General features: G+C 39.3%; 1 protein-coding gene across 6 annotated transcripts in view; it reads right to left on the reverse strand.

Moving 5' to 3' along the window:
• The window catches only part of CD96 (CD96 molecule), an 89,981-nt gene that overhangs the window by 59,823 nt on the left and 13,553 nt on the right, over positions 1–16,605 (reverse strand). For 4 of the 6 annotated variants that reach the window (XM_059164190.1, XM_059164188.1, XM_059164191.1 and 1 more), the window contains exons 3-4: positions 10,951–11,075; positions 2,296–2,506 (exon numbers count right to left, since the gene is read on the reverse strand). In XM_059164190.1, coding sequence (XP_059020173.1) covers positions 2,296–2,506; positions 10,951–11,075 — 336 coding nt within the window. The remainder of the gene's footprint in view (positions 1–2,295; positions 2,507–10,950; positions 11,076–16,605) is intronic. The other 2 variants (XM_059164193.1, XM_059164189.1) reach the window with 1 other exon arrangement.

Here is a 16,605-nt window from a genome sequence, read left to right on the forward strand (position 1 = left end):
CCTTCCCTTCCTTGGTTTTTCCACTCATCTCCTGATGTTTCCGTCCATAAATTCCCTCAATATGTAAATCTCAAATAAATTAATTTAACTCGAATCCTGTCTCCATGGTTTCTTTCAGCAGAACCCAAACCAAAATACACCCTACAACCCTAACGGGATGACGGGGATTCTGACTTCATATTAGCAACAAATACCATCGAAATGAAGAACCTGAAAGGAAGACTAGGTACCGAAAGCTGCAAGGGTGCTAGAGAGACAAAAGAAAATGTAAATTTCTTTTGAGGCTCAGGACAATCGGGTTTAGGGGTCAGGGGTTAGGAGGGGGCAAACCTGTGATGTCAGGTTCCCTGCTAAGGAAAGTAAAGTCAGAGGAGATTAGTGAGAGAAGGGCAGGAAGTAGCAAGGATGCTGGGGAAGCTTCTGGTCCCTGGACTGTTAGAGAATGGAGGCATTATTAAGGAAGAAGAAATAAGCTGGATTTAGGGCATCCAAGCTGGAGTGCTACACGTGGGTATTTATGTCAAGGTTTTCAAGTTTTAATTTTTGGCTTGTTCTATTTGAGGAATCACCGAGGGATGCTGAGTGGGTTCTGAATAAGACATGTATTTTCCTTCCATGCCAGGGCCACTGTAATATGCACTTGGTGGCACACACACACACTGTCTAAGGACTAGATGAGACCAGCCAAGCATAGCCTGGATAGCCCATTCACTAAAGGGGGAAAGCCAGGAAGCAGGGAAGAACTCATGAACGAGCAGGCAGAACCTCTTATTTTTAAGCCTCTACTGAAAGATCAAAGACGGAACTGAGAGCAAGCTCTAGACACCAACAGGGCCAGAAGAGTGAGAGGTGAAAGAGAGGGAAGCGTTCGAGACGAAGATGGAAGTATCTGTCGCAGAGAGATACGGGGTGCAGTTTAAGTGTTGACAAGGCAGTTAGATCAAGCTGGGGAGCAAAAACCCTTGGTCCAATGGGACATAGTTCGTCTAACTTGGAATCGACATTTCTTTTCACATCCTGGATATCTGCCTTCATCGATTTGCCTAAAGTCAGGCCAGATGAGTCCGTTTCATGTTGGGTCGAAGACAGTCACGCCCCAGTAAGTGAGTGAAGGGTAAAATTGATGAGAGATAAACAGTCTCTCCCACCACTTCACAGAGCACTGTTCAGGCTCCATAAGCAACCTGATCATCAGGGGTGATTGATTATCTCTTAGCCCATCTCCCAAGGAGAGACGGAGGGAGAGGGAGGGAAGGAGGGTGAGCCAGAGAGCAATATAGGAAGGGCTATAAGCATAAGACTTCAAACTACAGAAATCTTGGCTGCAGCTGCTTCCGTCTTTATACACCACAGGGTCTGCATTTCCCTCAACATCCTGAACTTTCTGATCTTTAAAAATAATGCAGTAAGATTCTAAGTAAAAACAAAGATGATTCACTCTTCCAGTCATTCAGAGAACTGAAGAAAAATCTAGGAGCTCATGCCCTTAGATTCTGTTATCTTTTTTGTTTACCTCATTTGCAAAAATAATTAATTGCTCCTCCACATCACTGCTTTTCTCTTTGCCTTCATTTAAAAATGATTTTTTTTTTTAAAAAAAAAAAACACAGTTCTTGGAGACAACAACAACAAAAAAAATCCAAAGCCAGGGGTTTGTATTTATTAATATTGCCATGCATCACTGAGCAAAGTAGGATTTTCACATTTCCCCCAGATTTCCTCCCTGCAGAGTCTGTGCAATTTGAGTGAGGCCACGGTGGATATCTCAGCTCCGCCCCACACTTCTGTGAATGCAGGGACAGAGGGCCATCCCCACAGGCTCCTTTGCTGAGGCCCTGGCCCTGCTGGGGGTGGGAGAACTCCCGCAGTTTCTTTGGAGCTGTGTTTATTATTTTTCTTTTCTCGTACTGGCCCTATTTCGCCTTCCTCCCACAAGCAACCGAGACAATTAGACAACTAAGTAATTAGATTTTGGCAGTTATAATTAAAGAGATTTCCAGTATTTGCAGGAAACATTAAAGTTGTAAATAAGGAGTGGTCACCGGGAAACTGGTCAATCTAGGGCCAATTAATTACTCTCTGTGTGATTTTATTCTATCAACTCAATCACTGTTCTTTAACTTCTCTCCTTATTCCCACCCTTACCATGAATGACAGTCTCAAGGGCAACAGCTCTAGAGTAGCTACCCTGGGGAGCTGCTCTCCAGTTAACAAGGCACTTTCTTTCCAGAGTGGAGCAAGGCAGGAGAAATGGACAGGAAGATAGCAGGGAGCCCAGAGAACAAAATCTCTTACCAAAAACCTTGACTGTGGTGGAATGCCTCAAGATTTTGCCAGATCTTACCACAACACGGCAGGAGAACTTCCGGTCATCATCATGGATTTGGACTGGAGAGAGGTAGAGTTTATTATCTGTGCCTAGCTTGACTCTGTCTTTAAACAATGTGGAATTGCTGATGGAGTGACCTTGGGTGATGAGTGTTTCCCAAGTTCCATTATTCTCCTGCTGAAAGAAATAGTCACTAGTTACTAAGCACTCAATCATGTCAGCTCTGGGCTAGATGTTCCATATGCATTAATTCATTTATATCTGTAAAAATAGAGATGATGAATGAAGAACTGAAATTAAGAGATACTTAGTATATTACTAGAGAAAAGATCTTTACACTTGTCAGTTCACAACTACAGTCACCCTCTCCTAAAGTGAGTAGAAACTTGATGATCTTCTGACTAGAACTTTGTTTCCACAACTTTCCATAAGCTGCATATCAGGGTGGGATTTGGAGGGCACAGCACTGGGGGCTAATGAAAGACCGTAGTTCTTATTTTAAGTTCAAGAATCTTAATGCTAAGATGTCCTGTATTAGCTTTGTTTTAAATCTTCACTTAAATTGGATGACAGTTGTCCTCCCTTCTATCTTCCCTTTAGAAAAGGGCTCCTTTAGCTCCCCTTGGGGCCAGGACTAAGATGAGGTGAAGAGACCCCTAAGGCATAGCATTTAAGGAGGCATTCAGTCTCGGGATCCTGTAAGTGCAGGGTGGGCGTCTGAGAGTAAGTGCTCCTTAAATTTTGTGCCCTAGGTGCCTCCTAGTCTTGGTCCTTGCCCTTCTGTCTTTATTTCTGTTACCTTCAAGGAGGACACATAAAGGGTAGACAGTAAATGTTAATCTGAGTTCCACAAATCAGAGTTTATTTGAAGTATTTCGTTCTTCTATTCCATATCCTTTCTTGCGTCTGTGAAGAAATGCTCCTATTATTCTTGCCATACCCAGAATTTCCATGGACAAGATCCCTGGGATTTCACTGTGCTGGTCAGTGTCAGTGTATGTGCTAAGGGCCAGTGAGGAGGGGACTCTTGAGGGGCACAAGGGTAAAGGAAGGGTTATGCCCTCATTCTTCTTTAGTATAACTTAATATTCTCAATTGAGTTGCTTTGAAAACATTCTGATGCCCAAAGTCTGTCCTCTGGAGATTCGACCTCAGTGGTTCTGGGATGAGACTTAGGCTGGGGCATTTTTTTAAAAAGATCCTCAAAGGATCCAGGTTTGAAAACCACTGATTTAACTGTAAACAGCAGATGAATCATGACATGCAGAGATCAGTGGGAAATGAAGAGAACTAAGATGAAGAAAGTTGAACAGCAAGTAGTACATTTGATGGGGAAGGAGACACACACACACACACACACACACACACACAAACGAAAAGAAAGATCTGTCGCTTGGAATCTCTGGCTTAAATCTGTTAAAAAGCCAGATGATTCAGAGTAGTAGAAATGGAAGCTAAGTGAGTAAGAGAATTCAAGTATGAGTGAGGAGCAGAAATGGGGGAAACATGAAGGCAGACTTCTTAAATAGTTCATACAGGTATTTCCAGAATATATTTCATAGAACTTCTTCTGTAAGACACCATTCTTTAGGGTCATATGGCTAGGACTGGTATCAGCTTTACATACCCATATGTAGTTAGTGCCCCTTGCAAAGAATGATACTCTGCTCAAGATATTCCTCCTGAAACAATGTACATACCTTTGTCCCCCCCAAAAGAGGGAACCAGGTGTCAGTGCTGCTATCTTCCTCATGAAGATACACACAGAAAATTAAAGGGAGAGAGCTTGTATCCTGGAGACAGGGCCTCTGAAAGGAGTCCTTAGTATTGGGTGGTGACAGAAGACCATGGAAGGCCCTTCAGTCCATGGCTGCTGATCTGGAGGCCAATCATTAAGGAAGCAGGCTCCCCCTGCAGGTCTCCAGAACCTGCTCACTGACACAGCTCTCGCTTCTTGCACAGGTTCTGTTTTTGTGAGGATCTTAAGAGTTCAAAAGGCTTCTTGGTCACTGAGTAAATGACTCCCCACCTGGAACATTTCCACCGGCTACTTTGTAGTGGGAAGAAAGGCAGTCAGAAGCCGAGCTTGAAGACTAGGAAGACAAAAGCTGCCTTTGCTTTATTGTGTAGCTCCATGTGGCTGGCTGGCATAGTTTAATTGATGCCAGAGTTAAATAGGGGGCTGAGGCAAGAACCTGCGTGTGAATGGCCGCCTTCACAGAGCAAAGGAGAGATGAGGTGGGGAGAAAATGAGCTCAGGCAAACAATGAAACGTCTGGAGCTGGAAAGGGGAAAACAATACTAATATTATGTTACCACCACTACTAAAATTTTATATTCTTACTAATCATAGTTTAAATTTATTTAGCACCTACTATGTTTTAGATACTCTGAAAAGTCCTTTTAAGTCTCATTTATTCCTTATGACAATCTGGAATAAACTAAGGCTAAGTAATTTGTGCAAAGATCAAACAACGCAAGGTATTTGAGTCACAGCATCAAAAAGCAGAGATGCCCAGGTCCAGGGACAATTAAGCCTCAGAGACAACATGCAGTAATAAAAACCAAACCATCACAAAATAATAAAAAGAATTTTTTTTTTTTTGAGTATCCAGAATGAAAAATTTAAAAGAAATTCCAGGAACCCAAAGGTCTTTATACAAATTGCTAATTGTGGAGGTGTGGGCAATTTGTTGATTGAAGGAGCTCTTTTATGATATACTGATCCACTTTGGTGATAGGGGTCAGCCTCAACTCTACTTGATAATAATGATCTTAGGTAACCTGGTCTGCTGCAAACAGACCGGTAATTGGTCTCGTACCGAGTCTTTACTCTTCCCTGTTTGTGTTTTTCTCGTTTTTCAAAGAAAAAAAAATGACAACTTTTTAAAAATGTTAATAAATGTTCCTAAAACTTAATGGGATTCTCAAATTGGAGGACCCATATGATTTAATGAGGAATGCGGCCTGAACTGGCTAATATGTATGGTACACGTGTCTGGTCCCGACACTCAGTAGATACCCAAGTAAGACAAACTCGCTGTCCGCCAGCCTCACTGATGACCATCTGTATTTCATGAGAATTCACCATATGCAAGGCTAAACTGAAGAATCATGGAGAGTCATAAAATGGATCCTTTAAATATGAACTTTAAATATGTACTGAGTACAGGTACTATGCTAAGTTATTTAGTTTGTGTTACCTTCTTTATACATCACAATACCAGTGTCAGGTCCATACTATAATCATCCCCTTTTACACAGGAGGGATCTAAAACTTCGTTAGGCAGCATGTCCTAAGTCATACTGAATTCTGAGACAAAAGGAAAAATGTACACCTCTATATACTCTTCGTAAAATATTCTCCCATGCTTTGACCAGGTGGAAAAAATTAATAAAAAATCTACAATTAGGAAATTTTTATGACTGTGTAAAGTTGTGCCCATGGGGGACACGATACTATGAAGTCCCAGAAACCACAGTCTAATTGGAAAATACTTCGTGAATAGCATAACTGGGTCTCAAAGCAGACAAAAACAACAGCTTAGTTTTGTTTAAAATTTTGATATTTTGTTTATCATGCATTTTCCCTAAATTTTGGTTTTAAAAAAAAGTTCATTAAAATATGTATCTTAGGGGCGCCTGGGTGGCTCAGTCGGTTAAGCCGCTGCCTTTGGCTCAGGTCATGATCCCAGGGTCCTGGGATCGAGCCCCACATCGGGCTCTCTGCTCAGCAGGAAGCCTGCTTCCTCCTCTCTCTCTGCCTGCCTCTCTGCCTGCTTGTGATCTCTGTCTGTCAAATAAATAAATAAAATCTTTAAAAAAAATATATGTATCTTAATTACTATTTTGGGGGCAGTCCCTTAAACTTTGTACCTAAGGAGAGGATCATGCTCACCTCACCCTAATCCTAGCTCCGAGGTCACACAGTAAACAGAGGAACCAGAATTTGAAAACAACAATTTCCTTCCCAAAACTCATGCCGTTAATGATTTTGCTATACTCAGCCTCATAAAAGTAGAGAACAAACAGTCCTTGCTTTTTCTGCTTCTAGTCTATTTGAGGAGAAGAATAAATTCACAAAAAATCCCTCAAAATCAGGACCCATAGAAGAGAAATAAATGTATAATTTAATTTTGGGCAGGATTTGGATAAAATATTTGGCATGATGAGGGTTGGGCAGGGTCATAATGAATCATGAAAAGCTCTTCTTATATGTCCCTCAATGACCTTAATGACAAACCTTAAAATAATTTATGAAGGCTTTCCTGTTTTTGCCCTAGAACCAGAATTTCCAATACAGAAAAGAGATTTTGGTACTATTTGATTTAATGATGTTATCTCATCTCCAGGCTGGCCTGAGCACCATGTCAGACCTGGCTGTGTTGACCACAGCCCATGTCAGGTGTTGAGAGTATATAGCACATTCAATAAATTCTGTTAATTGTATCAGCTATTGCTTCTTTATCTCCAAAATGCTTCCTATCTTCACATTTCTTCCATTTATTTTCCATCCAGTCAGTGCTGTCAAGGAGGGCTGCTTACAAAACTCCCCATGTCTCCTTTGTAGAGCACCAGAACAATATTTTCCCAATTATCACAATGGGTTGTGAGTCCTTTGTGGGTTGGCTACTACTCTATTTCTGATTACAGTGAGGACGATTAGGGTCAGCTGCCATCAGGTAGAAGGTGAGTCTTGCTTTCTGAATAGCTAGGCTTCCCACAGGCATGGGAAACCAACATTGATTATAATTCCCATTTAATTTTTGTTTAAATATAAAAGATTACAAATATTGAAGAAGAGGATATAGAAAAGATTTATTTATAGACAGAAATATAAAGAAATATAAGCACATAGGTTTTAGTTATGTGCCCTTATCACAAATATTGAACTGTCTGAATCTGATATAGACTTCTTTTCATGATTTTAAGGAGAAAAATCATGGGTTTTTCTTTATCCACCAACTTTGGAATCAAACATTTCTTTGATATCTCTCTCTTCATCTCCATTTCCAACTTGTACTCACGGTCCCGGGGTCGTGGTGTAGTACATGTCTGATGTTTGCTGGCCAGCTGTTCTTTAATTATCCAGCTCAAACATAATCTAAGAAGATTTTCCAGGTCCATTTATGCAGAACCAAACGATTTTCCCTCTCGGCTGCCATTTCTTATGTTTTTATTAAAGCTGTATTTCATGGCAGGAAATATATGCCATGTAGTTTTGTATCCCCACAGGACCTAACACTCAAAACGGAGTCATGTATGTTTGTTGGACTGAACTGAAATTTATGCTGTAGGAAATCAGGGTGATACCCTGGAATGAAAACAGAATATCAGATGGTATTTAGAAGCTCCCAGGATAAGTCTGCAGAATTTCCCAGATGACTCTATACTTGTGTGTCAGAACATAAACTGAGAGAAGTATTGCTTGTCCTTTACCCACCAACTGCATACCATCTAAACACAAACATCCTATGACTTCTTAATTCATTATCCCATCCTGTACATAAACCCTCAGTGTCCACTGAAGGATTAACCTTTCGTGTTTATTTAATTACCTCTCACACTAGATCAATGTAGGATACACTATTTGCATCTGACGACTTTTACTTCAATGTAGTTGCCATCCTGGAATGTAACTTCCCCAAATGCAAAGAAACCACCCCCATGAACACATTTAACACAGCCTTTGCATGGGGTCAGGTACAAATACTTTTTTATAACTGAGGGATCTTAAAGACCACCTTTCCCATGAGTGTCATAACAGAATTAATTAGGTCTTTAAAAATCCAACATACAAGAAGACATGCCTTTTGTTTTTCAGTGACCTAGATTAAAATAATTTTAGTTTATAAAATTGTTTCCAGGGATGCCCGGGCGGCTCAGTTATTTAGGCGTCTGCCTTCGGCTCAGGTCAGGATCCCTGGGTCCTGGGATTGAGTCCTGCATCAGGCTCCTTGCTCAGTGGGAAGCCTGCTTCTCCCTCTCACTGCCCCTGCTTGTGTTCCTGCTCTCGCTATTTCTATGTCAAATAAATACACAAAATCTTAAAAAAAAAAATTGCTTCCAGGGCTTAGTGCGGCATTTGAAGGGGAGGGGCACTTTGCAGCTTTTGAGCTTGGTCCAGCAGGCTCCTGCCCTCCTCAGCTCATCTTCACCACCTCCGCTCTTTAACCTTTTCCTAAAAGCCGCATTGTGTCACGTTTTTAAAAACAACTGGCTTGTCATGATTACTACTACCAGTTTAACAAGAGATAAAAGAACGAAAATATAGACTGAGGGGTATTTGTGTCCAGCTGCAGTGGATTCCCTAATATGAGCACATCAGCGGATTTCCTCTCAGACCTGCAGAATCCCACAGCTGCCAACAGTGCGGAGCACAGATGTAAATCGGAGGAGCAAATAGATTTTGACATTTAAAAGGGAATGTGCAGTAGGAATTTCCTCGGCACATTTGCCAATACGATGTTCCCTTTGAAGAGAAGTTTCTTTCAAAAAGATTCCTCAAGTCATCTGTATCATGGTGCATCCTTCAAAGTGACAGCGTGGCTGGAGGTTCTTGAAGTTTAGGATTGCCTCACTGTGTGACCTTAGGTGCACTCTTTTCATCCCTTATTTATCTCACATGCCCTGGCAGGATCCACAGGTAATGTCTTCATAGCCTTCTTCGTTTCTTTGAAGACAACCACCACATAGAAGATGCCTTATCAGTTATCTAGTCGTTGATACCTAATGAGATGCTCAGTAACCAGTTAAACAGGCAGCATGAATTTAGTGACCACCATTTAATATGAGGCCACTGAATAGGACTGTGGAGGAGAGGGACAAAGAGGAACGGATCCATTCAATTATTTATTGAGTCTTTGTTGAGCAACTATGTTCTAGGTACTAAACGAGAGGCTAGGGATTTTTGAAATGAGTGGCATAGTTTTTTTGCCCTGGAGAAGCTCATAGTCACACAAAAGACACAGGCTGGCTGAAGTATTGACCCGTGCTTGGAAAAGCAGATAACCCAGCCTTTAGATAAGATAAGAACACTATAGATCAATTTACCAGCCACTATCAATCCCTACAGTCAAGCTTTATTAAACTGTATTATTGTTACTATTAAACTTGATGATTCCCCTTGATAGTGAAATTGTGGTATTAGAGTGGAAATGTTTGCCCTTGGGTGGAAGCTATGAATAACACAAACAAGGTGTAGTGACCTTCCATTGCTGTCATGTCTAGGACAGCCAGTTCCTGCCCTCTTGAGATCATCTCCTCTTTTCAATTTTTTTTCTGAGAGCCTCTTTGTATCAAGTTTGTTAAGAACAACTTATACTAATGATAGATGTAACAACAGGAAGATTTACGTTTTGGAAACCAAACCGTACAAAGGGGAAAGAAGGTGTTTTTTTGACAGATGACAAAAAGACACTGTAGATTTTAGGACAGTCTGAGAAAGTTATCTTAGAATATTTTTTTTTTCTTTTCATCCTACTGACTATCAAAAAAAAAAAAATGTATCTAGATACTGAAAACTCATCAGTAGGTTGTGTTCTGAAGCCTGCTTGCAAGTCCATTATTTTGAATTTGGCACATTGTCAGACAGATCTTTGTATATGAAGGGTCTAGTTTCTAAGCCAGTCCACAAAAATTTAGGTAACTCATAATATGAGTGATCATTTATGTGGATACAGCGTTTTGCAAGTGTATCAGCCACTGTATTCATGGAGATCTAGGAGTTCGGCAAGAATTGAAATCTTGTGTTTTCATTTTGATGACAATCTAAAAATAATCAAAATCATGTTCTGGATCATCTAAATCAACACCCCATTATGTGATTCTCAAAACAGTGCTTATGGTTATCTTTGTGTTAGTCTTGTGTCATCAACCAATTTAACAATAGTAGAGGTTTACTATAGATTGAGATTAAAGCTAGCTGCCATTTGGTTGGATTGCCTTGGGAAGTTTTTCATAGAAATCAAGGTCTCTGGCTTCTTTTTCTTTTTTTTTCCCTTCCTTTTCTTCCTTCTCTTCCCCTCCCCTTCTTCCCTTCCCTTTTATCGCTTCCTTCCTCCCTCCCTTCCGATGTCAGAAAACATGGCAGCTATGGGCCTGCCCCAGCCTGTGGCGATAATACAACTGAGATGGCTGCTTCTCATATAGTCCTGCTTCTCTTGTGTATGTTTCCTCCTGTATCTTGTAAGCAATAGAGTTTGTGTGTCCCCATCTAAAGGAATGTTGCGTATTCCCCAGGATGTAGCAGCAAGCATTCTAGGAAAAGGGGTCTCTCCCTCTGCATATGTTGTTTATAAGACAATTATTTGTGCATAGGGGTTTCTGCTGCATGTGGCTCCTCTCCAGGACACCATCACAATCCTTTCTCTCTGTAATTAGGGTTTGGTATATGGCTTGAAATAGAAACTAACCTTTAGGAACTAATTTTTAAATTACTGTATTCATAGACCCAGAGGCTTGCTGAGTTGGAAGGAATCTTAGTACTCACCCTTCCTTCCCCTGCCAGTCCTCAACCTTCTACCTGTGTGCTTCCTTCCCTATTATTACTTCTTATTCATTTCTATTTCATTAATATTTAAAGATCATTGTAGTTATTCACTGAAAAGGGCAACACTTACCACCAACCATGCAAAGGTGAACTCAGACGAAATTTCTGAGGAGGTGTTTTGAAAGCATGGTATTTCCAGAGTCTGATTTATCTGTACTTCTATTACATGGCTGCTTCTCAATTCATCCTGTGTGACTATAACAAAATATAGGTGAAAGAGACATGAATATGTGATCGGTCTATAAAATGCTTTTTGTGAAAGAAACAAGAACAGTTTTAGTGGAGAGCTTCATCTGCCCTCAGGAGACACCTAGGACAAGGCAAAACCCCACTATACTCCTCATTGTATAAATGGCAAAAAGGAACCACTGAGGATCGTAGAGCTGCTTATCACTGAAAAATTACAAGGAAACTCCCCTAAAAGAGTCCAACTCACAATCTGGTATGTTCCTCTGCTTTGACCCCAAAACGGTGCTTTAGGCTTCAGATCATATCTTTTTGATCAGTTGGAATATAAAACTTTATAGCCTGGCCTCTATCCTATGAAAAATCCTAATAGGTTTAAAGTTTTTTTTAGAGACATTTTAGGTTCATAGCAAAATTGAATGGGAAGTACGAGAGTTCCCACACCTCCCTTGTCTCCCATGCATGCACAAGCCACCCCTCCCCCCCTTATCATCCTTAATCACAGTGATGATTGTATTGTTACAATTGATAAAGCTACATTGACACATCATTATCGTCCCAAGCCCATAGCTTGTTTCCATTAGAGTTCCTTCTTGGCCCTGAACATTCCATAGGTGTAGAGGGCTGTATAATGACCTGTATTCACCACTGTAGTGTCACACAGAATAGCGTCGCTGCCCTAAAAGTCCTCTGCGCTCCACCTACTCATCCCTCCCTCCTGCCAGACTCTGCCGTTCGCTAATCTTTTTACTGCCTTATTGCCCCTCTGAGCTGTCTTTTTAGAACTTATAAATATTCCTCCAAAGAGGGAATGATATAGAAAGATACATAAGGAAACTCTGAAGAAGGCACTAATGCTAATGGATTATTTATTTATTTATTTATTTATTCTTCATTTTAAAGGTTATAAGAGACAAATATCAGTTTCCCAGGTTCTCCTTGCGAAGTCATACACACACACACACGCATTTGTGACTAAACTACAATAACATCAAAGAATAGTTTACAAATGAACTCTACCATCTTAATATCCCGAAAATCTGATTTTCTTTTTCCCATGTCTATACAACTCTTGTTTGTATGCATATGTTTTCTCATGCTGCAGTCCTTTTAACCAACAAATGTTACCCCGTATTTTTGCTCGATTGTTTTTGCTGTCATATATATACATCATCATTTGGTTTGTCATTTCCAATTACTGAATCATGTGTTCTCTCAGTTTGGGTTTTTAGTTTATTTAAACTACTATAACCTATATAGCAAGGATTATCCTTATACTAACAGCTTTCTTCTGACCATTCAGCTACTTATTCTGTGAATTTTAGGGGCACCTGGGTGGTCAGTGGGTGAAGCCTCTGCCTTCAGCTCAGGTCATGATCTCAGGGTCTTGGGATCGAGCCCCATATCGGGCTTTCTGCTCAGCAGGGAGCCTGCTTCCCTTCCTCTCTCTCTGCCTGCCTCTCTGCCTGCTTGTGATCTCTCTCTCTCTGTCAAATAAATAAATAATTTTTTTAAGAAAGTCTGTGAATTTAATGGATATGAGTATCCTCATTATTATTAACAGCATTTATTTTTAAGTGAAATATTTCTCAGTTTGGTATATGTAGCCTGTAGGACTTCGTTATATTCCAATGTCTTAGCAACAGAAGCTTTACTGAAAATTCGTTCTTCCTGCCTTCCTTAATTGAAACCAGGCCTCTCCATTAGGCACATCTTTCCTACATCATTCTCAAATAGTGGCTGTTTATTTTCTTATGCCCTTATTTCCTCAAAATGAGGAGGGAGGACCAGTGCTTTTCTTGCTCCTCATTACCGTTTCCAAATATTATTCCAATCCCATTATTAAAAGAAAAAAAAATCCTTTCTTTTATGGTTAAGACGATTTAGCTATTAACAGCACTTCCAAATAGAGTTATTTGTATACTACCACTGATACTGCTTGCCAGGACTGCTTACCATCATTATTGTCATTACTACTATTTAATTTTATTCCTGATATTACTGTAATTGTTTTTTATAATTGTTTTACTGACGTAAGTTTATTTTAAACAGAGGATGATGGTCTAGGCACTAATATTTGAGAAGTGCATGAAATACACTTGGTATGTTATTTATATTTTAATATATATTACCCAAATACGTACGTATTAAATTTTTGTAAAGCTGATCCAGATTCTGGGAAGTTGGGAATGCAACCAACCTCACTTTTTAAATATTCCTGAAACTCCCTATAAAAACAGACAAAGTAACAAGAGCAGCAAACCTAAAAACACACAGGAAATATGTGTAGGAACACTCATTAACAGTATGTCCCCATTAATAGATGGGGACAAATCACTGGACCACTGCCGTATCAGCAACTGAGCAGAAATCAACAAAGAAAATCGACTGGGCTTCTTATTTCCCTCAGAACTAAAGAACGTCCTCTCTACCCCCTCCCCCATCCCCCACTAAATGCAACAGGTAATCACTGGAAAGACATGCAGACTAATCTGAGAACAGCAGCAGAAATGTAGAAAGGAGTTTGCAGGCACCAGATTACCAGTGCCTTCAAGGGAAACAAGAAGAGGCTTGTCAGTGTTGGAACAGCGGGTGCTTTTTAGATAGATCCCGTACTGGGAAGAAAACCCTGGGAGTAGAATCCAAATTAAATAGGATAGGTCCAAAAGGAGAAAGCAAACAAGCAATTTAGATAAAAGTGAGGGATAGAAGGAAAAGAAGTATATCTCAGAAAGTACAATAGCATATTATTTACCTTGAAAATAACAGAAGACAGTGCTCTAGAGACACTGAAGACTTTAAAAAAGCTAGCCTGGTCCACCCTTCCATAGCAAAAATCAACATGCATTTACCTTAAGCGTAAGCAATAGAAAAGGAATGGGGTAAAATCACACATAAAGAGACCATGAGAAGAGAAAACAAAAGAATATCCCCTCAACAATGGCAGCATTTTAGAAAAAGACAATTTCACAATAAATAATGACTTTAGACTAATAACTCAAAACAAAGTGAAAGAAATAAGGGAAATGATAGGAGCTGCAAAAAATTTTAACAAGACTGCTAAATGAGTCAACTGGAAAGAAGGAAGCTCAGCAGAGACAGGTGAGAGAATCCAGGAATGGGTTGGAAATAACAACTCATTGTAGAAATTAAGAGCAAACTAGAAGAAAAACAAGAACATACTGGCCCAAAAGTTAATGCTAAAAGAAATTTAAAAATTTCTTTTAATTTATTCTTAAATTCTTAAAATTTCTTTTAATTCTTAAAATTTCCTAAAAGAAATTTTAAAATCAAATAAAAGGGAATTTTTAAATAATAAATAATAAATTTTAAAAGAAAAAGTATCACTTTCAAAGAAAATGATAAGCAAAGAAGATTGAAAGTGTGTATAATAGAAGGCACTAAAGTCAATAAGTGGTAGATAGAAAAAAATACTAAAAATTATAATTCAAGTACAGTTTCTTAAAGTAGAAAATGATTAGCAAATACATATTGTAAGAGTATACTGAAAAAGTGGGAAAATAGGCTCAAAATAGACATTAAGCAAATTACTATAATGGCTTTTTAAAAAGTCAGTTATGGAAAAATAGGATTATTATTAACTTTTTGACAGCAACTCTTTATGCCAAAAAATAATGTAGCAACATATTTAATGTACTCAAGGAAAGAAAATGTGAGCTAATGATTTTATATTCAGCAAAATTAGCTTTTTGATATGAAGACTACATAAAACCTGTGAGAGCCAGGGAAGTCAGGGAATATTGCTCCCATGAGCACTTCCTGAGGATTCTCCAATAGAATACACTTTAGACTGGGGAGAGATTTATGTAAAGTCTGGGGTGAGTGTTGAATCTATGTTCACCTTTAGCACTAAAAATAAATCGATGTTATAAGGAAGAGAGTAGTAATAAATACATATTTTAAAATAATGCGAAAAGGGCACCTAGTGGCTCAGTCATTAAGCTTCTGCCTTCGGCTTAGGTCATGATCCTAGGGTCCTGGTATTAATTCCCACATCGGGCTCCATACTCAGTGGGAAACCTGCTTCTCCCTCTCCCATTTCCCCTGCTTGCGTTCCTTCTCTCACTGTCTTTCTGTCACTCTCTAATAAATAAATAAATAAATAAACTTTAAAAAAATAAATAAAATAAAGAGAAAATATAAGGATCACAAATGGGGCAGGGGGAGGGTTGAGATGGTTGTGGCTATGGGGCCACGAAAAGGTCAGTGAAAAAAGCCATGTATAAAACTGAGCAAATTATAAAAACTATCATTTCAAGACCAAAGGCAAACATGTAATTGAGAAACATCTCTTCTTAGAAAAATGCTAGAACTTCAGTAGAATAGCAGGAGTCTTTACTCTGCTTGCCTAGGAATCCTTCCATTCCCCTTCCCCGGTGTTGTCAGTGAGAAAGGTAGCTTTACCATCTTGGAGATGGCTGCAAGAAACAGCAGCTTTTCTTCCAAAAGAAGCAGACTTAAGTTAGATCTGAGTGTGTAGGTACTTCACTTTGTTAGCTAACAGGCACAAACTTGGTAGGAAAACAGAGAACTGAAGCTTGGTTAGCATGGGTTTGCAAATCCCATTTGGGGTGAGTAGCAGAACAGACGGACATTTAACATGAAGAATATAGAAATTAGAGAGTCATGGCTGACCAGGAAAATACACAGGTGAGTGGGGAGACCTCGGGGAGCTTATTGAAAAGCAAAAGCCAAGGGAGACCGTGTTACGGTCTGCAACTTTGAACACACCCTCTAACCACCCCCCTCAACCCAGCACACACACACATCAATATGTAGGGGGTGGAAGCTGAACAGACTTGAGGAATTGGAGCACAACTTTTGTCAAATTCATTGGTGGACCAATAAAGGGGCTTTGCCAATGCAGGGGCAATTTGTTGGAAACTAAACTAAAGACATAATAAGTATAATAAAAAATTGAGCAGAAAAATCTTTACACACTGAAGAGGAAACAGATTTTATAATTTAGGTATGGTTAGTTACCAAAATTAAAAAAAAAAAAAAAAGGAAACTTAAAAAAACTCAACTGGATTTAGAGTTGTCACATTATTATTATTATTTTTATGCCTAGTTTTCGAAAACAACAACAACAGAAAGATGATACATGAAGAAAAGAGGAAAGCATGTCCATGCTCTCAGGAAAAAAACAGTTGAAACGGATTCCTACATTGGCTTTAACAGACATTAAAGCAGCTCTTATAAGAATATTCATGGGATTAAAACAAAAGATGATGACTCAAAATGACAAAAAATGACTCAAAAAATAGGGAATCTTAGTGGAGAAATAGAAAACTATCAAATGAACCAAATAATTATTCTAGAGTTGAAAAGTCAGTAACAAAAAATAATTAAAAATTTACTAGGGATGGTCAACAGCCAATCTGAGATGGCAGAAGCTAAAGAATCAGTATATTTGAATATTGATTAATATAAATGACCTAGGGGCACCTGGGTGGTGCAGTTTGTTAAGCATCTGACACTTGGTTTTGGCTCAGGTCATGATCTCAGGGTCATGAGA

Source organism: Mustela lutreola, chromosome 2 (assembly GCF_030435805.1).
Source record: "Mustela lutreola isolate mMusLut2 chromosome 2, mMusLut2.pri, whole genome shotgun sequence".
NCBI lineage: Eukaryota > Metazoa > Chordata > Mammalia > Carnivora > Mustelidae > Mustela > Mustela lutreola.